The sequence below is a fragment of the Brugia malayi genome (genome assembly GCF_000002995.4).
Source record: "Brugia malayi strain FR3 genome assembly, contig: Bm_v4_ChrX_scaffold_001, whole genome shotgun sequence".
Classification (NCBI taxonomy): domain Eukaryota; kingdom Metazoa; phylum Nematoda; class Chromadorea; order Rhabditida; family Onchocercidae; genus Brugia; species Brugia malayi.
Genome location: NW_025062479.1, coordinates 8,123,581 through 8,150,352, shown reverse-complemented (window position 1 = coordinate 8,150,352; position 26,772 = coordinate 8,123,581). Strand labels below are relative to the sequence as shown.

General features: G+C 33.2%; 4 protein-coding genes across 8 annotated transcripts; 2 read left to right on the top strand and 2 right to left on the bottom strand.

The window, feature by feature from the left end:
* Positions 1 to 1,913: 1,913 nt before the first annotated feature.
* Positions 1,914 to 7,284, top strand: Bma-mlck-1 (Uncharacterized protein; the record flags this gene model as incomplete). 3 transcript variants are annotated; one of them, XM_043074073.1, is made up of 11 exons in its annotated part: positions 1,914 to 1,995; positions 2,161 to 2,260; positions 2,423 to 2,534; positions 2,625 to 2,719; positions 2,798 to 2,939; positions 3,236 to 3,435; positions 3,605 to 3,757; positions 3,860 to 4,013; positions 4,444 to 4,734; positions 4,808 to 6,820; positions 7,081 to 7,284. In XM_043074073.1, the coding sequence occupies 11 exons, from the start codon at positions 1,914 to 1,916 to the stop codon at positions 7,282 to 7,284; spliced, it is 3,546 nt and encodes a 1,181-aa protein (XP_042930007.1). The 3 variants fall into 3 exon arrangements, with proteins under 3 accessions (XP_042930007.1, XP_042930008.1, XP_042930009.1); XM_043074074.1 differs by lacking the exon at positions 1,914 to 1,995 and having other exon boundaries at positions 2,244 to 2,260; XM_043074075.1 differs by lacking the exons at positions 1,914 to 1,995; positions 2,161 to 2,260; positions 2,423 to 2,534 and having other exon boundaries at positions 2,634 to 2,719.
* A 1,423-nt stretch (positions 7,285 to 8,707) lies between these two features.
* Positions 8,708 to 11,447, top strand: Bma-cpg-4.1 (Uncharacterized protein; the record flags this gene model as incomplete). Of its 3 annotated transcripts, XM_043074070.1 has the most annotated exons (11): positions 8,708 to 8,771; positions 8,859 to 8,954; positions 9,040 to 9,121; positions 9,193 to 9,305; positions 9,428 to 9,481; positions 9,597 to 9,750; positions 10,046 to 10,124; positions 10,347 to 10,477; positions 10,605 to 10,683; positions 11,058 to 11,193; positions 11,347 to 11,447. In XM_043074070.1, 11 exons carry the CDS (start codon positions 8,708 to 8,710, stop codon positions 11,445 to 11,447), a joined length of 1,089 nt encoding a protein of 362 aa, XP_042930004.1. The 3 variants fall into 3 exon arrangements, with proteins under 3 accessions (XP_042930004.1, XP_042930005.1, XP_042930006.1); XM_043074071.1 differs by lacking the exon at positions 8,708 to 8,771 and having other exon boundaries at positions 8,924 to 8,954; XM_043074072.1 differs by lacking the exons at positions 8,708 to 8,771; positions 8,859 to 8,954; positions 9,040 to 9,121 and having other exon boundaries at positions 9,218 to 9,305.
* Positions 11,448 to 13,462: 2,015 nt separating this feature from the next.
* On the bottom strand, positions 13,463 to 20,869 carry Bm7742 (Uncharacterized protein; the record flags this gene model as incomplete). The annotated part of the gene is made up of 11 exons (XM_001898901.2): positions 13,463 to 13,570; positions 13,784 to 14,195; positions 14,337 to 14,528; positions 14,834 to 15,038; positions 18,973 to 19,127; positions 19,248 to 19,358; positions 19,442 to 19,545; positions 19,701 to 19,811; positions 20,072 to 20,154; positions 20,345 to 20,524; positions 20,713 to 20,869. The coding sequence occupies 11 exons, from the start codon at positions 20,867 to 20,869 to the stop codon at positions 13,463 to 13,465; spliced, it is 1,818 nt and encodes a 605-aa protein (XP_001898936.2).
* A 2,994-nt stretch (positions 20,870 to 23,863) lies between these two features.
* Bm7743 (Uncharacterized protein) lies at positions 23,864 to 25,324 on the bottom strand (the record flags this gene model as incomplete). The annotated part of the gene is made up of 5 exons (XM_043074069.1): positions 23,864 to 24,010; positions 24,155 to 24,295; positions 24,438 to 24,595; positions 24,671 to 24,830; positions 25,088 to 25,324. 5 exons carry the CDS (start codon positions 25,322 to 25,324, stop codon positions 23,864 to 23,866), a joined length of 843 nt encoding a protein of 280 aa, XP_042930003.1.
* Positions 25,325 to 26,772: the final 1,448 nt, after the last annotated feature.

Below are 26,772 nucleotides of genomic sequence, written 5' to 3'. Positions count from 1 at the left end.
ACAACTGCTCCAACTTATCATACAACACCTACTTCTCCTCCTAACACTCTAATCAAGTTAAACATATCCTCCTCACACCTTCCACTTAGGTATCCGCAACTTGTGAGGCTAATCTTCATCTTTCACATTTACAGTTATCACATCCTCTCACTAATATGTTCTATCTGGTCGATACATTGCGCAACTTATTAGTCCTCCTATCAACTCACTGTTGTTGGATTCCAGTTTCCTTCATCCCATTATTCACTTTTTCTCACTTTCAAGTCTGAAATCACGTCATTTAATTTATCTCTCGTTTCTTCCTCAAGCTGATTTGAGTCTAAATGCATCTCATGGTGATTCTTGTTATTCTTGGCGCATTCCCATATTTGACTTCCTTTTACCTTGCAGCTTTTCAATTCTTTGAATTTTTAAGCAATATTTTAATAAAATTATGTAAGCTGGAATATTTTTTTACCTTAACTTTCCGTGAAATTTTTGCTGCTTAGCCCTATTTAAAAATAGCTTAAGAATAAAAAATTTGTTAAGAAAGCCGTCGATATTAAATTCAGAGAGGAAATAAGTGCTGTGATATTACAGAAGATGCTTAAGCAGTCGAAATTTGGATAGCAATGACATTTTATACCGGAAAATAGTAAATTTTAAAAAAAGTTTTAATTTCAAAAAACAAACGTCTCTGAATTTAAAAGATAAAAGCTGTGGAGAAAGAGATGAACAAACTTGTCGTTTGTCTTACTGCTTCGATCTAAAATTATCTACTTATAATGCGATGATGAGCTTTGTTTTCTCAGTTTTTCTGTAAAAACGAACCTCATAAATGTTGGAACTATTATTTTTTTTTAGTTTTAGTTACAGCTTTTCTGTTTTATATATGAAAATATAATGTTAAGAATTAAACATTGTAGAATAAGTGTTAAGTGATTCGATAATTAAATTTCAGCTAAAATACAAGATTTTTTGTCATTTCTTTTGATGCCAAATATCACATTAGAAGTCTTTTAGTTATTGTTATTGCACCACCAACAACACATTGGTATCTTTCTGAATACATGATGTCCTAAATTGCAAGTCAACCCGCGGTGATTTAATTTGAGTACGTGGAAAACATTGATGACCCTTTAGCTTTCAATATTAGTTGTGTTCTTTCACATTTTTCAAAATTTTTGCTTTGAGCTTTTGCTACAGACTGCATTCTATTACACTTGAAAGCCGAAGAGTTGTTTTATTCTGTTTCATATGTTCAATCATGTTTCTATCTTGAAAAGCAATCAAATCAATTTGATTATTACCATCAACTTCATGAATATCTTTAATTCAAAATCTTTCCATTTTGTTCTTATTACGTTGCTACCTTAGTTGAGCAGTCCGGCCTTGCTATTTTGTATGATGCAACATTATTCAACATAAAAATTTGAAGTTATTCAAGTGATTTGACTATTCCTTTTAAACCGCAGATGATAGGCAACTTTTGCAAAATAGGTTGAATTAGTTTTTATGCACTTTACAGCATTTATTCTAAAATTTATTTGTGCTGTTAAACACATGGTGCTTTTTTATTTATTATTATCTACATCAACATATTTTTAGAATAAAGCATTAAAAGAATGTAGAGACATTTTAATAAGAAGAGCGAGGTATGCTTTATTAAACAAGCTTTTATTTATTGGAAATTTTTCCTTTATTTCTTTTATTTACTGATTTTTGAATTCCGGGAAATAAAAATATTTGTCACAGCTTGCGAATTTCAAACAGTGAGTTTAATTTTTATGTCACTTTGGAAAATTCTGAACTTTACGAGCTCACTTAAAGCAGAAATTTATTGATGTTAAATCATATACCATATAAATCATCATTTTATTTGCTTTTTGATGATTATGTTACATAACATGTATTTTTAAACGCAGTTGACAACGATGGTTATTTTCACAGCCTTACCAGCTGGTACTAGCGGCGATGAAAGTCGTATATTAGTTGACGAATCGGATTATCAAGGAGGTTAGTTTAGAAGATCTCATTTTCCATTTCTTCTAGTTTATTTCGCTCAAATATTAACTATGTATTCTTGATAGCTAAAGACATAATACTATGTGAGTGTCATTCGTCGTCTCAAACTCATACTATTTTATGAAATTTATCAAGTCCCCTTCAATTTTGTTGTAGTGGATGATGAACAGCTTCCATTTGAAATCAAGGACATTGTTCGGATACGAGCCAATGAAAAGTTTTCAAAATATTACGACTGCATGAATGAAATTGGAGAGTTAATATTTTTTCGATATATTGTAACATTAGAGTGTAGTGCTAGGTTGTGTTGTATTGCACTGATTCTGTGTTCTGTATTTATTCTGGGTATTCTAAACGTTGCGAATAATGTTGCAAATATTACGCCTCAAGATGCTTCATCAAATGAGCATTTGTTCAGGGGAAAGTTTGGAAAAGTATATCGATGTCGTGAAAAAGCAACAGGATTTGAGCTTGCAGCAAAACGTATCAAAATAAAACGTGAAACGGATCGAGAGAAAGTGGAACGAGAGGTTCGTTGTAATAATGATGGATAATAAAGTAAGTCAAGTTTAGAAATGTGCTAAGCCTTTCCTTATCGGTTGATTTATAAAACAATTTAGGTAGCTATTATGACGAAATTGAGACATCCTCGAATAGCGCAAATTTATGATGCTTTTGCTACACCTGAGAACGATGTTGTACTGGTTATGGAAATGTAAGTTCGTCGATATTACTAATCATCATCTTACTTCATTCTCCATTCTCATAATTCGTATAACGTGTATGAATTTAGAGTGAGCGGCGGTGAACTATTTGACCGAGTTGTTGATGAGAACTATATTCTAACAGAATTGGCGGTTGTAATGATTATTTGTCAACTATGTGAAGCAATTAGCTATATTCATAGCAAAAATATTGTTCATCTGGACATAAAGGTTATTTTTAGGTTCATTAACTACTTATGATCAGCTGACAAATTTTCATTGCCATCTGATTGAAAATGATGCCGTGCAAAATTTCAGTTTCATCTTACATTTGAGATATTTCAGCATCCTCAATAAGGGTATGACCATAATGGTATTGACTTCATTATGATACTCCATATGATGAAAATTCCATATTCAGAGCTAGTCTTTGTTGTGATAAGAAACACAAATAAGAAATACTGGTATCTGTCATACCTGCTAAATATTTAATGTCTGATATCTGTTAATAGCAAACATACTTTTAGCCGGAAAATATCATGTGTGTTTCGCAAACGGGTAACCGCATAAAAATCATTGATTTTGGCCTCGCTCAGTTTTATGACGGTTCGTCGAATCTGTTATTTATGGCTGGAACTCCAGAATTTGTTGCTCCGGAAGTGATCAAATTTGAGCCTATCGATTTCTATACCGACATGTGGAGCATTGGCGTCATCACTTATATTTTGTTAGATTGAAATGTTGTTCATCCTAGCTAGCATATGTGTTGAAATGGTCTTGAGTTTATACTTTTCATTATTTGTTGAGTAATATGTTATCAGAGCACTTTAAATTCTTGGAAGACTAAAAGAATTGATATCTAGTTTTTTAATTGGTATCAAACAAAGGTATTGCAGATTGTCAGGGATCTCACCATTTTTGGGTGAAACTCTAGGTGACACTTATGTAGCTGTTGAAAAAGGAGAATGGGAATTCGACGATGAAGCATTCGAAGGAATTTCCGATGCTGCCAAAGACTTCATATCCAAACTTCTCATAATGGACCAGAAGTTTGTTTTGGTTTTTATTCTCTTCTTTTGGAGTCAGAGAATTATTAAAGGTTGCTTTTAAAATAATCTGCAATGTTCTTTATTTATATTCAAATATAACAGGCGAAGGATGCTTCCGGAGGATTGTTTGAATCATCCATGGATTGTTGACAGCCGAACAAAAGCAGCAAATGATCTGTTAATAAATCAACTGAACGGTAGTACTCCGCTATCGAAGGAAGGGTTGAAGTCATATCTCAAAAATAAACGCTTTAGGGTAAGTAACAATTATTTCCTTTTGATATTTTATCGGCCGAGAAAAGATTCAAAAAAGTACTGAAATGAAATGCTGAGTTCATCTAGAAATATTTCATCTTCCACCCGAGATGAAATTTTGTTGTTATGAGAAAGGAACTCGACTTCCATACCTTTCAACTTCATGATATTCTAGAAATTGCTTGAATTAGTCGAAATAACATCCTTCCTTTAAACTTTTTTTCAAGCATCTCTTACTTCATCTGAATGAAATATATATTTTATTCTGTAAGTTCATTTTACTTGATCATAAAGAAACCAAAAGTAGATTTTTTACTTTATTTTTTATTTGACTGTTTATCGGTATTTTAAGCCATTAAATTTGAATAAGAAAATGCAGTCCTCACAGGACATCTAGTTAATCTATTTATTTGCTGCTGTGATCTTTTTAGAAGGCAACTTGGGCGTTGGTTTTTTTGATCCGATTCAAACGACAAACACTGATGAACTTCGGGGGACGAGAAGTTCCTTCTGCCATCTCCGAAATATATGACAGTCTTCCTGTTTCCATAGGAAATATTATGAAAAGCTGCGCGAAAGCAGAAGCTAGCGCCTCCGTATCAGCAGAACCAGCAAAGGATGGTGAAAAATCTGAGAAATTGTTAACTGACATTTCTGCTGCAGTGAGAGAGGCTTATGATACTTCCAGAGTAGAGTCAGTAATTGCAACAAAACATCTAGAGGTAAACTTTTAGTTTTTTCAAAAAAATATATTTTGAGAGCTTCTCAGCAAGTAGTGAAAAAGATTATTTATAGAAAAAGAAGTTAAGCAGCGAGATTCCAAAAAAGAAACCAAAACCAAGTACAACTGATGAGGGAAGGAAAAAGCCAAAACCAAATGATGAGGGAAAGATGAAAAAGGAAGCAAAGAAGCACAAAGAGAAAAATTGTGAGAAATCAGACGAAATATCCTGTAAGCCAAAAATGGTTTCCAAGCACTTAAAAACTGCATCGCGCGGATTACAAGGACAAATGAAAAAGTCCACTGAGACAATTTCTAAATGCAGCGAAGTAAGTGATTCAAAAAAATTTATTTCAACGATGTGCGAAGTATGCATCACGTTGGAAACAACCAAGTCTGCTACTTCTTTTACTGAATTTCCAAAACCTATATATGCTGCGGAAAGTGCTCACATACGTCCTCTAATTTCCGAATTAGTTCATACAATTAAAAATAAGGTAGAAATGGAGGAGAGACCGAAAAAATATTGTGTTTCCTCTGCTAATCGAACAATGCAAGAATCTACACGCCATAACAGTTCAGTAAATAAGCTTAGTGAAATCAATAAAAAAGGCAGTTCTGTATCTGCTATACTATCAATGTTCACTGAAAAAGCTGAACAGGAGAGAAAGCGTTTCGAGCGTCGACCTTCCCGTCCAGTAAGAACGTTTAGAGATGTGGAAAAATCTTCATCCAGAAAATCATCATTTGTTGTAGCTCATGAAAATGATGCCAGCTGTGTAAAACTTTTTCGAGCACCGGAAGAGGAGAAAAAACGAATGGAAAATTTGATTGAACTTCATCGACGTGGTTCTGCAGATCGAAAACAAGTTGACACGAAAGAAATTGCAGCTGTGAAGCAAGAAGAGGATAATAAAGGCCTTCCAGATCAAAGAGTAAATATGGCCGAACAAAATAAAGTAGAAATAGAAGAAATTGGCTTCACAGGAAGAAAAATAGAAATAAATCCTGCATTAGAAAATGAGAAAGGGACAGGATTGGCAAGGAAAAAGATCACCGCCTCAGATTTATCGTCTTCAGAATTAAGCGCCGTCAAAAAACCTAATCAGATCCATGAAGAGCGAAGTACGGACACTATGACAATAGCAAAAACTAGTCGTATGCGAAATGAAACAAAGCAGAAAAAACATATGATAGAATTTACGATTAATCAGGAAACGGCAGGAGGGATTGAAGAACTAGCGGGAAATGTTACTCTGATTGAGGCGGTGCAAATTCAGGCTTTATTGACACCACATCAGAAGGTAGTAACTCAGGATGATTCCAATTTTTCTATAAGTAGAGGAGCAAAAAGCTGGATGAATCTGAATAGATCACAGAACGATTCTTCATTGAATTCCTTAAGTACCACATTAAAAAAGCCGAAAAATACAAAATGTAATAATGATAAACAAATTTTAGTTGTCAATGAAAAGAAAGCTTTATCTTCGCAGCCACATCTTTCAGAAGGAAGATGTACTACGAAGAAAGAAGTTAAAAACCAAAATGTGCTTAAGCGAAGGAAAAACAAGATTGAAATTGTTGACAAGAATCTTGACTTAAAAGAAGCTGTAGAGAACTTGGTACAATCAAAAAGAGCTGAAGAGCTTATTGAACATCGAAATCTTTCGGATGAAAAAAAAATGAAAGAAAGCGTCGGAAAATTGAAGAAAGACACTGCCTTAACGGAATTGATTGTGACATCTGACAGCTCTCACTTGCTACTCAAAGCAAAGCAAATGAAATCGGTCGAAGAAAACAAAAGCAAGGTTCAAGATAGAGCATTGCAATCGATTCAGGATACTGTCTCAAGTATTGGGAAGTCAGTACGAGCTTTTCCCAGCTCCAGAACTCGAACACATGACGCAGCAAAACGAAAAGTTCCTCAAAAAAATAGTTGCTCTGAAAATTTATTGATAAGAATAAAATCAGAAATCAATTTGGCAGAAGATAAAGAGAAAATGAGGTCGATATGTACATGCCGAAAAGCCGTTGATGATCAAGCAGTTTTCGCCAACCAAAAGGATAGATCTCAGCGTAACATTTCGGTTCGTTCAAGATTTTTTATCTTTATATATTAATGATTTATATATTGAACTCTAAATAATCAGTCTATGTTTCTCGATAGTATGCTACTCATCCTTTTGATAATATGAAACTGATTATTTTGTTTGTAATGTGTGTTTTTAATTTTGTGCTTTCATTAACTTCTGGGAATAAAGTACTTATTTGTCAAAATAATAAGGATATATCGGTTTGTTTTATTGCTGTTTCCCACTACAATACCATAAATTAAATACCGTTACAGATAACCGACTTAAAAAACCAGGAGAACTTCAGTTTTGGTTGGCTTAAACTGCAGTTAGAAACACGAGTGAATAAAGAAAAAAAAGTTCAAATGGGATGGCGATATCGTCGTGATTTAGAAATTTCACCAATTCAATCTGGAAATGCTAAAAAGGCTTTAAATATATGGAAAACAATGGAGCAAAGTAATACTGCCAAAATTTAAACATTTTTGTTAGTTATAGGCAATGCTTTTGATAGTATTTTGAAGATCTTCTAAATTAAGTGATTTATGCAGTACTCTCTTTTATTACGGACTGTCTTTTTTTTTTGGTTATGTCTTTTATCCTCACTGTAAATATAAAGATTTTTGGCAATGAAATGTGATCTTGACATACTTTATTATTCCTCCTTGTATTGGAAGCTTTTATACAATTTAGATATACAATATTTTCAAGAATTGTAAACAGTACATATAACGCAGAAGTAAATCCTCAAATGTTGGCCTTACTGAAGAGGGCGATTCATGTTTACAATTCATTACATGTTAATTCAGTGCGATATCTTCATTTTTCTTGTTAACTATAATTGTTAGCACCTAAATCCCACATATCTGTACAGTGCATTTGTTTCAATTGTATATCGATTGTTTGCCTTTTCGCTCAGTAACAGAGCTAATTAATCTGCCATTTATTAGCATATTACTTGCTGCTCTACTAACATATTGTTTTATCAACTACTTCCCTTAGTTCTTCGTTTGGCACTGTTTCTCCATGATTTTTTAAGTCTACTACGTAATCTTATCTGAAATTCTTATTCGTGTTGATGTTCAGAGGAGTTGCTCATGCAGTATAATGTACCTGATTGTTAATCAAGCCTTTTTTCTATAAATAAAAATGATCAGATATTCATCATTATTCTGGATGTTAGTCACAGTATTCAAATATGTCAAACATATATGTGGATCATACCCTATTCATAATCCTGATACCGCACACTAAACTTATTTTGGAAGTGAAACATCAGGGGACATAAGTTGGGGCAGTGATGGTTTCATTAAAAATAATATGATGAAAAGATGCAACAGTTTAATTGATGATTGGTGACTGGCTGTATATGGAAAAGGTATTAGAATTATAATTGTGTACAACTAAATGAATGAAATTTTGCTCCATGATCCACTATGCAGTAAATATCTACCAAATTCTTACGCCATAAATATCATCACAAAGAATATTCCGGAATGTAATAAAAGGCGGTTAGTATTCAACCTGTTAATGTTGTATGATCATCATTGACTCTATCGATTTGTTGTTCATCATTTTTGGTCCAGGTCAAATCTATTAATTTTGTGCTTGTAAGACTTAACCGTTGCTTCGAAACTTTCACAATTTAAAAATTTTTCCAAACTGTTGGTGAACTGCACAGTAAGTTATCTTGTAACTGTCACCAGTGTATATAATTGAGTTTCCATTTTAAAAAAATAGATTTGAGAGAAAAGAAGGAAGATTGCCAGCGCCTGATTCCACTATCATCGCCTTTTTCCTTATATTTTATCATATAATGTTATTCCTATCAGTTTTTAATTGCAGTTGTATTAATTCTGCTTTATGAAAACTTTAGACACGTGAAGAAGAAAAAGAAAAGAAATGTACATTCATAATGTTGCCTTATTTCTTCTGATATTTCCCGCCACGCAACAAGGAGTAAATGGTGAATGAATTTGCTGTTTTGAGTGACCAGTGCAATAATATATACAATGATTGTTTTACCTTCCTAAACAACAATTAGAGTTTGCAGGAGGAAATAAGGATTCTTTAGAAGCATCAGATTCAGAGAAGTATTCAACCAATGATCTTGCAAGAATGCTTGAGTTTCATCAGAATTGCGCAGAAGGTAAAATAAATAAATGTATTTTTTTCAAATACATTCCCGTGCTTTTGCTGTTTTTCTTTGTATCAATTTTGTTTGCTCACTTCAGGCTGTTTGAAACCTTTTCTCCTTACGCTGCGAGCAAACTTTGTTTCTGGAAACAACTACGAACGTTTAGTGAATACATGCGAGTAAGAGTTGTTTATGAGAATTGTAAATGAATGACGACATTTTTTAAAGTTATTGGAAATAATTATTTTAGGAAACTTAGCGAAGTATATGAATGTATGGATCGTATAAAGAAATGTCAGCCGAATTATTTGTTTCGTATATTTATGGATGGCTTTGAGTATATGTGCATCGAACACCCTGCCGGTTCTTTTTTTTCAACATATTTTTTGATTTGTAGGAGTTACCAACGTAGCATTTCTGATAATGTCTTCTATATATATTTCGTCACTCATGTGTTGTATATTTATTTAAAAAATTTATTGAAGCTTTTCGAGACTTGATGGAATGTATGGATCTACATACACAAATTGTTACCAAAGGTTCGATATACCATTTTTGGATTTTCAGGTTGATTTAATAAAGCGGTTAAATTTATAACCAGTTTCTTGAAATGGGTTTCCTTAATTCAGTTACAGCTAAATCAAGATTTTGCAGATTGTGAGCAGAAGTGTAAAGCTCATAAATTGATGGCTGGGTGGTTCATTTATTCGATAATGCAATCCACTACGCTTCTTCATACCGAAGAAAATGGCGTACCGCCACGTGTTAATATTGGCTTCCTTCGTAAAATTACTTCTGAAGCTTGCTCGTCAGTCTTTGTGCATATGCATTCATTTTAAATTATCGGGATTTTTCCAGATGCAAATTAAGTGATTATTCTTACCATGTATCATCTTTTCAATTTAGAAGTTCATAATAGAAATGCATTTTCAATTTTCTTCATATAATTTCCCGGGATTAAAGATAATCATACTGTAGTAGGGTTAAATTGATGTTGTTGTTCGAAGAGAGATTCATATTGAACGATCTTCTAACACACTGAAAGATCCGATGAAAGAGAGCAGTATAATTCCATGTCCGAATCGCTATTCGTCATATTTCAGGATCGTACAGTGTTATTTCCTTTGTTTAAAAACAAAATATAATGCACGCTGTCATGGCATTGGAGGTAACTTGCTCATGGTAAGTTTAATTAACAGATTTCATATTCAAATGGTGTCATGTTTGAATGCATTTGAGCCTTCTGACACATCTAAAACTATTTCTGATAAGATGATATAATGAAATTTAACAACCGAAATTTATTATGCACTTTGATAGATTGAAATAGCGAAAAAAAAAAACACACATAAAATCAGTATATCTTTCTAAATATTGACGAGTACATTGTAACATATGTTGAAGGAAGCAATAGTAAGGCCAATATATCGAATCCATAACTCGATATTGTTAAGTCCGTTTTGGAATATAATGAGACTGATGATGCCTTCTCAGTGTAATTTCATAATGACTGATGCGGGAATCACTTGGCAAAGGTATTCTTTGTTCTGTAGCCTGATAATAAAATTAAAGAAACATTCATTTGCAAATCATTTTATTTAATGCACAGAAGTCTTTGCATTCATTAAAGCTTTAAACCTAAGATTGAAGTGATTTGTTTAGAATTAATTCGAAGTTGGACAAGGACTTAAAACAATTTTATAAGAATCGGACAGAACCATTGATTAGATTTCGTCCTCCGGTATATATTCAAAATTCATCTGATTCTATTTGCATTAAAGTATTTCGAGTATCATCAAGTATATAAGTTTAACTCTGAAGAACTTTTAAATTTGAGAATTTGCTAATACGAGGCATAAATTGGTTTCGTGAACACGGATAATACAGAAAAGTAAGCGATAAAAGAACGGGTTGATTGCTTTTTTCTTGCAAGTCTGGTTTTTATGCCTAACATTGTGGCAAACAAGAAAGGTTTTTTAATCGTAAGCTGAGCTTCTATTGTAGCTTCTGCTAGCGATATTTTATTATAGTTTTTGGACAACAAATTTTATGCCAAGTTTCTTCCGTCAAATTATTGATGAAAGTGTTATTAAACATTAAAGAGATTACCTTAAGCTAGGCAATATCAATGAACTTGGGAAATCTCTATTTCGGGAGCAAATAAAGAGGATTGATGAAGAAACTATCGTGAAGACTTTGATTACGCTAAAGAAAAGGAACGAAACAAACGACATTGAACGAGACAATATTGGCTAGTTTTTTTTTTCTCTTACATTCTCCATAACATTGTAAACAGAATCAGTTATAAATTCCTCCTTAAATTCTTGTATATTAATTTGAGAAATTTTTAAAGAGGCAAGATTCAAGTGAATATACTTTTTTCATTATTTGTATGCTTTTGCAGGAGATTATGTAGAAAACTGTTCCGCTGAATATGATAAAGACTGTAGTGACAGAAAGCGAAGACATGAGATACGTGAAACGGATAATAATTTCAGTAGCTAGAAAAACTATAATAATGTTTGCATCACTTGTTCGTTTATTACCAATATCTCATATTTCTTTGCACTAAATTCCTCATAATACTGCTTTGCTGCGTCATATACTGGACGTTCGGTGATTTCGGAATTTTGAAATTAGCCTTATAAATATTTTGAAGATGCAAACGTTAACAAAAGTAACACTTTAATGAAAAAGAGCTTGCATGCAAACTAGTCAAAACTATTATTATATATGTGTTCAGGTCGTTTTAAGATCGTTACAGTGCGATGATTTTGAAACTGTTTTCTATTTTTTTAATTTTCAGATGCAGGAATATTTTGTACTAAATGTCTGGAATAGTTTCCAATGAAATTATAAAGCATTTCTTAATATCTGAAAATGAAGGAGAACGTATTGCTAGATTTTTTTTTTTTTTTTTTGGAGGTTTACTTTTTCGATGCAAAGCGATATATGTGAAGTATAAATAGCCTTTTTTAACAATTATTGTACGGAATTCCACAGATCCCAGTTTTCGGCATACGTAGAACAATGAAAAACGGAATGACTACTCATACGAAATGACTTTTCAGATTCCTTCACCAGTTTTTCAGTTTTTTCAGTATTTTGTAATATCTTCCTGTATATCATCTTGAGGAAATTTTATTGTTCTCATTCATATATTCGTTTTATTAAACCGTTACACTTTTTCTTGGTTTCATCAGTTTTTAATGTGCATTTACAATGAGTGTTATGCTATGAGACTAAGCATCGAATTATTCATAAACTGCCGTAATATTTCAGTCTATTCTTGCAAAATTCCTCAAATATATAAAATTAAATATGCAACAAAATAAAAGCTTATTTTCTAATATTATCTTTAAAAAAAATATTTCTAGGACAAAAAGCCGCACATAGTAACCGAATAGGTTGTATCAGCACCACAAATTCGTTCTGTTGTAACATCCTCATCATAACTGTATTTCACGGAATAATAGTAATTTACAAAGTCCGCAAGAGAGTACCACTTCTTCTAACGTTTTCTTTATGATAAATAAGTGATTCAAACTAAGACAATATGTTGTTATCTTTTATACAGCAAGATAAAGTCAATCAACACAACTTTTTTAAAGCAAAAAAGTCCTAAAAAAATGACAGCGAACTTAAAACTACTGCCGCCAACTCGTACACCAATGTTTTATCCAAATTTTTCTTGAACATTTTTTAAATTGAAAAATTCATAAAAGTAGATCAGAGTGTTTTACCAGCAAGCAGAAATGTAATTCGAACACAAAATTTAGGTGAGTGGCCTCCAAACGATATTGACCAAGTTTTTTTTCTGTTATTAAACACTTCAAAAATACAGCAATCCATAGTGATTGACAGGTATCAAACTAGTCAATTTATTTTCTAAATTTCAGAACAAAGATATTCCTTATCGCTTAAAGCTTTATTTTTGTAGGTAAAAAAATCAGATATGACATAAAGTATTAAAATAAGATCAAAATTTATGAATGTTTTGGAATCTCAACTAAGTTGTGCATGAAATAAGAAGAATGCTCTTCGAAAGGAAAAACAAGGCTTCAAAAATCTCCGTCCATCAAAATGCCTCAAATCGAATAAAAATACGAAGAAAAATAAATAAAACCAACAAAATGTTTTTTGCTCATTCAGCTACACAATACTGCCACCTTAATAATTGCCGTATTTGAAGATAAACCAAAATGAATATACACTAAAACTGCATTTTTGCCTTTCAACTCAAGTCAGAAATATGAACTAATGATTTGAAGTCCTAAGTATTTTAAAGAACACTTTAAAAAGTTTGGCCTAATGCAGCTCATAAAAATTTGGAGTATAATATTTAAAACCTTCAGCAAAATTTTTAGAAAATATTGTTAGGAATTAGTTAAAATGTGCGGTATATATAATGGAAATATTTTACTCTCAGAAATTAACTACAGATATACTACGACGTATAGATGATTATGAGTACTTCTACCGATATCGCTAAACTGATTTCTTTCATTTGCAGTAGTACATCATGGAGACGATGAATGTGAGTTGGTTTTAGCAATCAAAAGTTCTAAACGTTTCAGATGCGCTGATGTTGTTCGTAATATTGATCGGGAAACAAGATTGAGTATAACCTGAAATACTACATTCTTCAGTGATAAAAGTTGGAAAATTCTTCTCTATAGACGGAGATGAAAAAGATAATAGCTTATATGTCCTTAGTCCACTTTTCATAAGATGAATAGAATGAATATATGCTTACTCGAATTTGATCATTAAAGAAAACTCGAATCAATATGGTCCTTTTACTATTTTTAACTATTAGAAAAATTTACAGATTAGCTTACTTCTTTCTTCATTTCCACTCTTTCCGCACTTTCGAATTTCACTTTCTCTTGTCTTTCTATTTTCTTTATTGATGCCACCTTCTCTAGCTGTTCATGCGTATCACTTGATGAATCCTCTTCTTCAGTCCATTCTTGAACTTCACCATAACTGTTTGAGCTCTCTTTTATCAGTTTACTATTTGCAACATCGTCGAATACTTTTTTACATTCATCCACATTATCCTTAATGACTGGATGTTCACTAATTTGTTTTTCTTTATTTTCATATTTTTGCCAGTTTCTTTGAATTGTCTCAGATCTATGTTCCTTTTGTTCAGCTACTCTGCTTTCATCTTCCGCTTGTCCAGATACATCTCCTTTTCCACTAACTGGTCTTTCAGTTACATTCTCCATTTTTGTACCAACCACTATTCTGTGTGATATACAAGAATAAAGCACAGAAAGTTTTTTTAAATGTGATGTCTTTTCAAGTTTTTGGAAGCACTGTAAAATAACGGCTTAAAAAAAGAACGAAAAAATTAATCGGTAAAGACGATTTAAGGGATGGTTAAACCTTGCAAAACTATCATCACTTTCCCAATCATTAGCATTTGGTCCCGATTTTTCAACTGGAGTCCCAACTTTTGGTGATCCTGTCATTTTTATTGTACATATTGTTGTTCTCTCTGCTTCATCCTCAGCATGAATTTTTATTATTTCTGCTCGCGATTTTTCCTCAGTTTCATTACTTAGTGCTATGAGCTTACTGAAATGCAAAATAAATCATTCACAAGGCAATGATAAAGTTCCACGCCCCTCCACTTATTATAAATAATTAATCCTGAGCATAATAAAAAGTATCAAAATGAAAAAAGACAGATATTCTACGAAATCATCTTAATAATCCCTGTAGAACATATTCCTGTAGAAAACAGATCCTTACTTTTTTTTCCTTAGTCTTTTTCATACACAAACAAATGCCTTTTCACACACAAAAATGCTAAATTAACGTAAGAATTCAAGACAAATGTTCGTGCCTTTCTAAAAGAAAATTTCGAAGTTTTGTCTTACTTGATAGTCCTCATCTGCTTTGTAGGTATTTTGAATTCATGCTTCACTGGCAGTAATTTATGAACGTATACTGGTGAAGTATCTTTCTGTCTGGACCATCCACTTTTAGCATTACAACTGTTTTTTCGCTCTTCTTTCTTTCTCAGTTCACCTTTCAGATGATTAATCAATGCAATAAGTTCTTCACGTTCAAACGTAGATAACACTGCAAAAATTTTTTAAAGAAATTCGAAATAGAGTTCCCAAATGAAGTTTACCAGGCGTCTGAAATTTGTCATGCTCCACTAACTGCTCAATGTTGCTTTTTTGCCATTCTTCTTAATGCAATTTTTCCTTTGGAGTGAAATGAAAAACCAGTTGTTTAGAGACATTGTCTCGTAGAGAACTATCCTCAGGTTATCCCATCCCTGATTTATCGAAAACAAGCATTGAAATGAGTCAAATTCGTTTTTCCTCACTTTAAAGAAAAATTTTGTCAAAATTGAGAAATAAACAAACAAGCAACTTAAATACTAAATTGCGAGTAAACACGGAATAATCAAGCAAAATACGTTCTTGCAGGATCGACGATCCGTAATTAAATAATAATTGGTATCTGCAAAACCTATTACGCTGTACCAAGTGAAGAAAAATGCATTCTACAGGAAATTTAGTAACGCCTTTAGTACTGATAAGACTTTCTTTCGATTAATTCACACACACACACATTCCATATAACACAACTAAGTCTAGCCTCTACTAACATCATGCACGGCCACATTCTTAACTTATCAATTTTGTACTGATATCCATTTAACAGCAGTAAAAGATAATCAGTCTTTCTTCAGTATTCATTCCTCAGCCAAGCATTTTTTACCGTGATGAAAAAATTCAGTGAAACTTGTTAATCGTAAACTAATTACATACACATACTTTACAAGAAAGTAGCTGTTTAGTTCAGAAATTTATTTTTAATAATGCTAATAAAAAGAAGCAAAAAATCTGTAAATTAAATAGTAATAACAAAATCATTATACCTTACCTAGATATGATGTGAGCAATTGCAAAGCGAAGAACAAGGAGACCTCAATAGTCTGCTGTGTCTTTTTGGTAAAAACATGGAGCATACGTAAAGTACTGTGACCATCGAATGTTCAAAAGCTAGGCAGTTAAAGCACAATATTTTAATTGTGTACATCCGTTGTGATGAGAGAAAAGCTGGCGTGATGTTCTGAAGTTGCGAGCTATGCTGGCAGTACGTATGGCTCCAGTATGGCCTTCCATAAACAGATCAGTCCTAACTGAAGTTTCACATAATCTGCCCATGAGTAGCATACGCTCATTGGCTTTAGGGAACAGACGGAATTCGTTATCTTGGAAAGTGGTCTACAAAAACGATATCCCAAATAAATCTACTACCTGCGAATTCCCTGGATTTTAAACGTAAATAATGGGAAAGTTCCGGGCGTGCTGCCATTTAAAAAACTCATTGCGCAAACTCGAAGAATATACCTGCTTTCGCAAAGTTCACTAGCAAAGATGTGGAAACGGCAGATGATAGGTACCACTGGAGCTGAAGTCTAAAACTACATGCAAGAGGTTTTAGACCCGTCGGTCGAGACTGACTTCGAAGATGACAGTTTTTTCTGCAGCATCGTAAAGGACCAATTTCCAAAGAGAATACTGCTTGCTCCATATGGAGATGAGTTTTGGAAAAGGAACCTAACCAAAGCTGATTTCCACGTTCTACCTGATTAGCTAATCGCAATCAACACATGTATTCTGCTATGACTATACACATTTTTTCCTACTTTCAAACGTGTTTTCAGATTGACTCATGTTGAAACATCAAAATCATGTCTGATACCACGGATAGATTCTCCGAGTTAATGCCGCAGAAAAAACAAATTCAATATTAGCTTTCTCCATCTTATCCGAAAGATTCCTGTAGACGATAAAATCATAATCCTTGATGATTTCAATGCCAAAGTAGGAAAGAATTCTAAGGTTTAGAAAGGAATACAAGGCAAACATGGTGTTGGAAACTTCAACGATAATAGACGCATACTGCTACGACACAGACATCATCTTTGAGCAGAAAAACAGCCAAAAAATGATGTGGATGCACTCTCGATCCAAATATTAGCACCTCACCCACTGCGCTTCAACTTGAATGACGCTTAGCGCTGAATGTCAAATAAACAGCTTTGCGATGAAAACTCAATTTTCACTTTCAGGCCAAACCTAAACGAGGAAATATTCTCAGTAAGTAGTTCAAATCTTGAAGTTACTACGATAAGAGACAACTTCCAGACTAACCTTCAAACCAGTCTTGCAGACCAGCCAATACATTCCTCCTCTACACCACTCTGGCAACTCATGAATATATTACCCAGCAGTCCTCCGCAGAATGCTTAGGTTCATATCAAAGAAATCCAAAGATTGGTTAGATGAAAACATCTGCAGATGCAAGAACTGCTTGCTTGCTATTCATGAACAGGCTCCTCACCGAGTGCATCTCACTCACCCATCCTATCTTGCAAGAAAGGTAGCTTTTCGTCTTGCATGCATTAAGCTTCAACGAAACTTCGGGACATCAAAAACAAGTGGTGAGTCAATCCAGTACAAAAGGATTCCAGGAACTCTACGAAGCTGAAATTAGTGCACAGACAACACATCAGATTCACAGTCCTCTTCTCAGTTCAGATTGTCGCTCTTCTCACAGATAAACCTTCCACTTCAAAGCGATGGTTTAAAACTTTCAATCTCTCTTCAGTGCACACCGCTCACTTATCACTCAACAATCGATGAAAACTACTGAATTGAACGTAGCTTCCACTCTGCATGATATTCTCAAGGCAATCCGAAATCTAGAAGCATGGAGGCCATACATTCCACGTTAATTCCACAAACTTATTGTGAGCTGTTGGAACGATAAGAAGAAATCACCTTGCACGACAAAAAGAAAAGTCCGATTATTCAAACTATCGAGATATAACGCTGTTCTCTATTGCTGGTAAAATTGTTGCAAGAATACTTTTGAACAGATTAGTACGCACTACTGCAGAAACACTTTTACCTGAGAACCAATGTGGTTGCCGAGTTAATAGAAGCACTGCAGACATGACATTGTTCTCAGACAACTTCAAGAAAAGTATAGAGAACAAAACAAAGGATTCTATGTGACATCTATTGACTCAAATAAAGCATTTATTACCATGAGCAGAAAAGACTTCTGGAAGAATTTTGCAGCGATAATCATGTTTCTTAAATGAACGAGGATCGGTGTAGTCAAATTAGATACGACACTCTTTGATTGCTTCGCGATAATCAATGGCGTGAAACAAGGTTGCGTCCTCGCATCAATTCTATTCACATTGTTCTTCAACATAATGCTCCAAAGAGTCTCGGCAACCTCGATGGAGAAAACAGTATTTACATTTGATATCATACCGACGAAGGTTTACTCAATGTCAAACAATTGAAATCACATACCAAAAATCACATAATCTTATCCGAGAATTACTCTTCGCAGATCGTTGCTCACACAGAAGCGTCCTTGGGACATATAACTTCCTGCTTTGCAGAAATTACAGAGCTTTTTGGACTAAACACCAGTTTAAAGAAGAAAGAAGTATTGTACCAGCCGTCACCACAGATCGATTATTGTCCTCTTTCTGTCATCATAGGATCATCCAAACTCATATCAGTCAGCAATTTACCTTTCTAGGAAGCACCATTTTATCGGATGCCAAATCGACAAAAAGATTGGCAACAGATCAGCAAACTTCGCCAGATCTCTTCATAAATTTTCGTTTCTCGTTGCCAAACCGACACTTAACGTGAAAGGCGCTTAATGAATACATGCTATACATAAGATGAAGTTACTTATTTTTGAAAGCAAGTCTTCAATGCTTCCTTCTGACTGAAAATGCTTCATGAACCGAAACGGAAAGATGGAAAAAAGTCAGCGAATTTTCTGAAAATTTAAAAATCACTAAAAACAGTTCGGATGCTTTTCTTATCTTTGGTATACTAAACGAGATATTTCTTGGGACAGTATGTATAAGAAATGAGAGAAAAAAGTACTAGACCACATGTTTAAATTATTTCAGCATTATGAAACTTGTAAGCTCATCAAATTTGTGTGTCAAGCTTACCATCAGGAGGACAATTTGAGGAGTTAAAGAAAATTTGTAGTTTTGAACGCATTTTATGATTTTCTTTCTCCAGAAAGCTAACTGTTTCTTTCAATTTTCTATCATTATTGCTTTTTTGTCTCTTCGGCAAACTGCGTACATCAGTCTTCATTTTGCTGAAAATTCATAAATAGATTTTTTTTTAATAGTCTGACACGAGTTACAAATGTTTAGCAAACAAAACATAATAATTGATAAAGATTTATAGAAATGGAAGTAAGAAAAACAATGCTGACTTGATTGGAGGGGTGATGTAGGTGAGATAACGCTTCAACTGGTTACATTCTGATTCGATATACTCCTGATGATTTGGTATTTTCATTGCTTCAAGATCATGTTTCAGTCGACTGAAATCATAGTTACAGTGCATGCTGTTTAATAAGTAATTCCTCAAGTTAAAACTAAACACTAAACACAAAACAATGAAAACCTTATTTCGTTGGTCTTCTCTTTTAAAAGCGATTTCAGCACTACAATTTTCTGCTTCATTGCAAGCATGTTTCCTTGTTGGCCATCGAATGCGCACCCTTTAGACTAAACTATAGCAATACTGAATATCTCAGTTATCCTCGAATTTTGAATATAAAAGTAAAGCAGCAGTTAATTTAACCAAGACAAGTCTATAACAAAACCATAGAATCGATAGGACAGAGTCTTGTAAGTAATGTATGAATAGATAAACAACAGACCTGAATAAACAACAGATTCTGTAACTGACGATCTTTCTTTACTACTTCGTTATTTGAACGTTTTAAACGCGTTTTTAATATAACGTTTTCCTTTAATGCAGCAGCGTAATTCTGAAAGTGGAAAAATGATTGATAAAGATTGGCACAAGTTTCGAGTAACAACGTCATATGTGTATATGTAACCTCATAGTTTAATGCTACAGTTCTCCTGATACAATCGTGATCATTTTGAATTATCCCTTCAAAATGAGTAATTTCGGAATATCATCAACAGTATTAGATCTCTGTATTTTCCTCACACAACTTTTTCTACTTCAACCGAACCATGTATGAATTATTGATTACAACTATTTGCAGCCCAGCTCGCTTACTCGTTTGATTCCATACAGCTCCTCTTGTAAATCATCGATCTGTTCTTGTTGTGACGTTCTACCCTGATAGAATTGCGATGATACTGCAAAGAATTAAGTTATCTATTCCTAAATTGTTTGCCATTTTGGTACCGCTGCACCTCGACAATGTAACCACATTATATCAGTCTTCCATCAATGCTAGAAGTGTGAAAAATTCTAGAGCTTTCTTCCAGCACATTCAGTGAGATGCAATTTAGATAACAGTGAGACAGATTTCGGGAAAAAGTATACCATAGATTGGTCGTTTTTCCAACAGTTTTAGTGGTACGACGGGAAAGGATGACGGCTTAACAGAAAGGCGATAATTAGTGGCTGGAGCTGGACGTTTCGAGGAATATATACTTCTTAGCATTCTACGGCGATCATATATTTCCCCCGATGTACTTGGATGAACTGGAGAATCATGCTTTGCTAAAATTCCAATAATGCGAACATATTTGGAAGTGCAATTGCGAATTTCATACGTTTTATGAAAATTCAAAATAGAGGTTTAGAACTGGCCTCTACTTCTATATTTCGAGTATATCTAACATAATCATTATTTTCTTCACTAATTAGTAATAGCTTAAATCATATGCTAAGTTGAATATACTACTTACCGATATAATATGCAGTATGATCAATCGAATTGATGGAATTATTTGGAACTGAACTGCTACTATCTGCTTCAACAACACTACTTTGTGATTTGTTTTCTTTGGACTGTCTTTGATCGTGTAAGTTGGCAAATTTAGCAGCAGCACTCGTCGCTGACATGAATTAACCCTCAATATAGAAAAAATGAATAGTAGAGTGACACATAACACTAATTTCTACATATAACAATTAAACACTTAATTTCTGTATGAAGAGTAAAGAATGGCAGTGAAACTAAAACTGAAGTAGCACTAAAATGGATATTACTTGACAAAAGGTACGACTTTTTTGCATTATTCTTTTTACGGAACTCCCGCTTCAGAACATTTACAAGATATATATCATTTCTGTTCTTAACCTAAGTATAGAGGTAGGACTAGAGTGATGCATAGGTAATCTGTTAGAACACTGCCGTTCTTTGTCCTATTGGAAGGACTTTACATATTTTGTATTTCGACTATCAAAATTATCTGTAAAAACTGTTGAGAGAAAGGATATATCATGGAGGACGATAACTGCAAAGCTGTTCCACTCAAAAAATCTCATCTGAGCGCATATCTCTCTCAGCTTATTACTGCAATTTTTTTTATCCATTATAAGTTCTGCTAGCTTAAAAAGAGTCATTGCTTTATATGGTCGGGTTCCTCAGCAACAATCAATGAAAATTTAGAAGATGCAGCTGACATAAGAAGGAAGGCGTTAATACTTTTATAAAAAATAAGAGTTACATTTTTAACTGGTATAAAAAGTGGAAAATCTGGGGAAAAATCTAAGAGCAAGTTCATTTAGATAACTCATAACATGTTATCGCCGCACATTTTCTAACATTTGAGGACAGGCAAAACCTTACGGAACATATTCATAGCAATAAAGTGATCTATACTGTAGTTTCAGGTTATTCTAAACTTGGTTTCAGATTATTTTAAACTAAACAGACCGAAAAAGGAGAAACTATTGTGTTTAAATTTGTCATATAGTAAGTTTCAAATTATAATTTCTGCACTAGATATCAATCTGGAAAAAAGTCCTTGATATTGATATGATGTTAAAGTAATTATTGACATAAGGGAACAATAAGTGATTATATTTTGAGCGAAGGATTGAACGAAAATTATGCTAAGAAAAATATTGTCAAAAATATTCCTCTATAATTCCACTGTAAACCGAGTCAAAGATACGGAAATCATTTCGAACATGGCTGTTCAAACTTCTGAAACTTTCAAGCATTCCATGAAAATGTACTAGTCAAAGATCATTGACGACCCAACTAATGAAGAATTGAATTGAATCATTTAACATTATGAACACATTGATAATCGCATCTGACGGAGGAGATGAGTTTCGCTTAATGACCACTCTCGCTTATGGACGAATAAAGAAAGTAGTGAAAGAAGAAAAAGTTCGACAACTTGTGCAATTTTGAGCGTTGCTAAGGGACAGTATAATCCAAACGCGCGATTATCTTAGGAAGTGCAGAAGCAAGCTGGATAGACAGATACTCTCATTCTGGAGACGAGGCACTTTTCACAAGCATTGTATCTTTCACATGGACTGGCTGCACATAAAAATGAGTTGGAAAATCAAGCAGTAGAGAAAGAAACTGTTAGGCTCTGGGCGATAAAATAACTTTGAAATGTTTTCTAATTAATCTGCCTGTTGTACATTCATGAAAGTGTCATTCAATCTTCTGACCCTATTAATATGCATACTCGTAATAAGATATTTTCTACAAAAGCGAATAAATGTTAAATTTTTAATATTTAAATGTAGAGTAGAATACAATTATCCATAACACTCAGGATCAGCTGCATATTGCAACAAATTGGACATGCTACCTTACAACACTTTTGATATTTAATAATTTTTTTGCGCTTTGATGACTTGACAGTTACTTTCTCTACTATTCTAGTATTTCTTCTACTACTGAATGAATTCTGCGGAGTAGCATTTACAGTGAATGTTGTTGAAACATCTCGTAGAATTGCTAAAATTTTATGGCTTTTGATTTATCACCTCTCTTTTCTGTCTCTTCATCTCATTTTTCTGAATTGGCACAAAAAGAATACGCCAGTTATGTTGTGGTGTAATATCACTTCCTAATAAATTTTATTAGAACTTCAAGTAGTCTCGGCAATTTTTTCTTCTTTGGTGTAATGTTTAAAATTATACAAAAAATAGTTAATCGGAAATTGCAAAAATTGTAGCGATCTTTGTAAAAAATGAAATTTGCAGATTTATTCTATTCTATTGTTCAACAACACATCTCAAGAGACCGTTATGTAATTTCTAGTTTTGAATTCTCATCAGGAAATTCAAGATACATTTCGGAAAATTCAGTGTGAATGCTTTATTTCATGATAAGAAATGGAATTTTGATCGGAACAAAATGGAAATTAACGACTACGTTATAAAAATTTTTGTGAAATATCTAACTTCTATTGGAAATATTGAGCTCACATGAGTTGTAAGTAAAGTATAATATACGTCTTTAATTGAAGACTATTCTTATTCTATTTAAGCCATGTTTGTAAGAATATTTTTATCAACCATTTAATCATTTTTCGCGAACTTTAGCCTGTACCACAGTCATGAGCATTTGCTGAAAAATTAGTTGCAAATTATTCACTTTACGAAAAGTGTTTTTGGACGTGCTATTCCCATGCATTCAGGATGGGTATTGTTCTTTGTTGACTGTTTTTTTTTTTTTTTTTTTCTTGCAAATTCATCTGAATGAACCGCGCTTGATATATTTGCTTGTAGGTGTTTCCGGCTGTAGTAGAACTGCAATACAGTCTCTTTCAGAAATTTCCAATTCAGAGCTATTATTTGTGTGGTTACGATGTAATGTCTGAAGTAATGCTTTTTTGATTTTTTCTTCAGTTCATTAGAAATACATAATGACTGTGTATAAGTTACACGGAAAACTGGTAGGTGATTCTTACGAAAAAGTAACTGAAATAAGAATGGCGAAATTGCGCCAAATATTTTTTTTTTTTTTGTGTTTTACACAATCAAATTATGTAAATGAGATTATTCATCTTGGTAAATGCACTTTACTCTTTCGGAAATATATCAGAGCTTCGCTATATAGCTTTGTTCTGAAATATAAAACGATTATAAAGTACTGAAATTGTGGATAGCTAACTCATTATCATGTGGTAAATTGGAATGTCGTGTTACTTCCGGGATGCTATATCCTTGTGTTGGTCGTTGTTGTCGGTGACGTTTGAACAAATGCGCAATTGTCGTAAGGCACATACACTGAAACTCTGAAGAATATTGCATTTTTTAACTAACATCATAATATCAAATTAACAAATGAGTTTCATGAGTTTTTTTTAACTATTTCAAAAATTTTGCTGGGTTTTAGGCAAAAAAGGTTATATTAGTAGAAATACCAATAACCTGATCATTATCGTTCACATAAACAACATATCTATGCCATGCGATATTGAAAGCAAGGGCGAAACCACAAATAACTGAAGTTAAAGCAAATCCGAGAACAACAAAACTTGCAATGATAAGCGCGGTCCATGATACTTGCTTCTGCATAGTTTATAAAGTATTTCATATTAGCGAATCAAATCTATTCGATTCAATTTATATGTAATTATATCGCATCTTTACTGATTTCCATAAATTGAAAAGAAATGTGATTTTGTTTATTAATGAGGGAATTTAAGCTTACGTGGTATACGAAAAATATGGAGATGAAGAGAGCATGAGTAATTGCATAAATCATGGCAATGGTTAGGAACACAGAATTCACGATGATTAAATCCAAACTTTCGAGTTTAATTGATGCTAGTAGTGACATAAGCGAAAGTAGCCATAGAATGCACATTCCTATAAAAAAATTACTATGCTGTATGCTTGTGAATTTCTTTGACTGAAGAATTTAAATTCATGAGAATTTCCTACCGGTATAGACGTCTGTTGATATCTGTATCAATTCAGTAAGGTCTAATTGAGATTCTATTCCACCAGTCCTACCATTTTCATTCATATCTGATGCGTGATTTCCATCCCAAATAATTTTCTCTATTAAGTTCATGTCTTTGCTTACTTCGGCTCTACTCATCTGCAAAAATGAGTTTCAAATATCTTACTTCTCGATTTGTAATTGTAGAAATTGATCAAGTTGAGAGAAGGAAGACGAGAAAGCAAAGCTACTGATTAGTGTGCACTGTATTTAGTTCTGTCTAAAAAGTACGTTAATTGATGAAAAGGTTTTGGAATGAGAGCATCTTCTCCAGAGAGCTTTCGTTTACGGAAAAAAAATGTTAGGATACACAGTGTTATGAGAACTGATTCTGATTTGTTAAGTATGTCACAAACTGCTGTCACATTGATGAGAGTCGTTGTATGCGTTGCTTCAGGTTGCTTTGATTGTTGTTTGATGCTTCTGCTTATAGTTATGCCGTTGAGATGAAATATTTGATGTGTTGTGAGGGCTGCACTCATTATCAGACCAAAAAGTTGTATGCAAAAACTTGCAATACCAGTGTGTCGTGCCGGTATCTGACATAGAAGGGTCATTGCAGAATTGTTTAGCAACACATGATTCTCGATCATGATTCCTGAAGTTTTTCAGTTTCTAGTATTATGTTATTCTGTGCCATACAAAGAGCTTTCAGACATAGCAACGAAAATTCTTCAACGCAAGTCAGTGATAGGGAAAAGTAGCAAGTGCGCGTTATAACCACCCGAATATGATTATTAAAACTTTTAAATGTTATGTTTGCTCTGATTTTAATTTCTGTTCACTTTAGTAAAAAATACGACTGAACTTGTATCATTCTTTGGTGTTTGCGGAATTATGATACCGAAATAACGTACCATTTCTCACTGTCACATAATCTGCATTTGTTGATGACATAATTGACAGAACTATCCATATACATAGATATTAAATTCAGTTATGTTTCATATAGTTTCACCAACAATTTATTTTTTCCAATTTCCTTTCTGAATTTTCGTTTGTTTCTAGTTCTGAAGAGGACTTTACCCAACTTTTAAAGAGTAAACTTGAATTTTTTGCCAGCCAACCAAAATTTTCTGTAATCTATTGGAAGAAGCTCAATGAGTTAGCTTTTCTATTTGGACTTATTTCGTCTTCTTAACTCTTGTAGAACTAATATTATCAGGCATTAAACTGTTATTAGTTATCAAATGGTATACAATTATTACAGAAAATGTTCATAGGTTCTCTAATAAATACGGAAATAAGATTGCATATCCTATAATTAGATGAACTGTGGAAAACTGCTCTGGAAAGCAGCAATGAAATTTGAAAGAAATAATCAGAAATAATGAAAAAATAGGAATAACGCTCTGAATCTAGTTACCCATAGCAACGATTTCTAAGGATGGTTTACCTCTCTCTCTCTATCTTTCTGTCTATTCTTCGACATCAAATATTTTAAGCCTATCTACATTCCTATTTAAGCCTCCACAAATCTATTGTTCATATACGATGATTATCCATAGAATGTTGCCTATTAGTCTACTGAGAGTTTTGAAATGAAAAAAAAAGAAACTTCCGCTGTGATTAATTTTTCTACCTATTATTAAATATATCCTGAATTTATAACATCTTTCATGTTTATTTAATTTACTTCTCCAACTAATGTATCCGTGGATGCTCTATGATTATTACGAGAAAAATTTCCAATATGACTAGGCTGATGTCCCTTCCTACAGTGTGAAAATGATGATCAACGAAAAAGTTGTCTATGGATCGTGCGAGTGTCGCGAATTATAATTTCGCGAAGCTCTAATCAAAATAAGTAAGTAAATTTAAAAGAAAGACTAATAAATAATTTTAAATTGTAAACAATCTTACAGTATCATAAATCATTGAAAACAAATAAATCATTGCAAACAATATCTTGCTTTATCTCATAATATTAAAAATCATTGTCAGAACTTTGATTTCTTATTTAACTCATGATTTTCTATTTATTTCAGAACTTATTGCTTACATTAGTCTCTTACTTATTATACTCACGCGCAAATTCTGT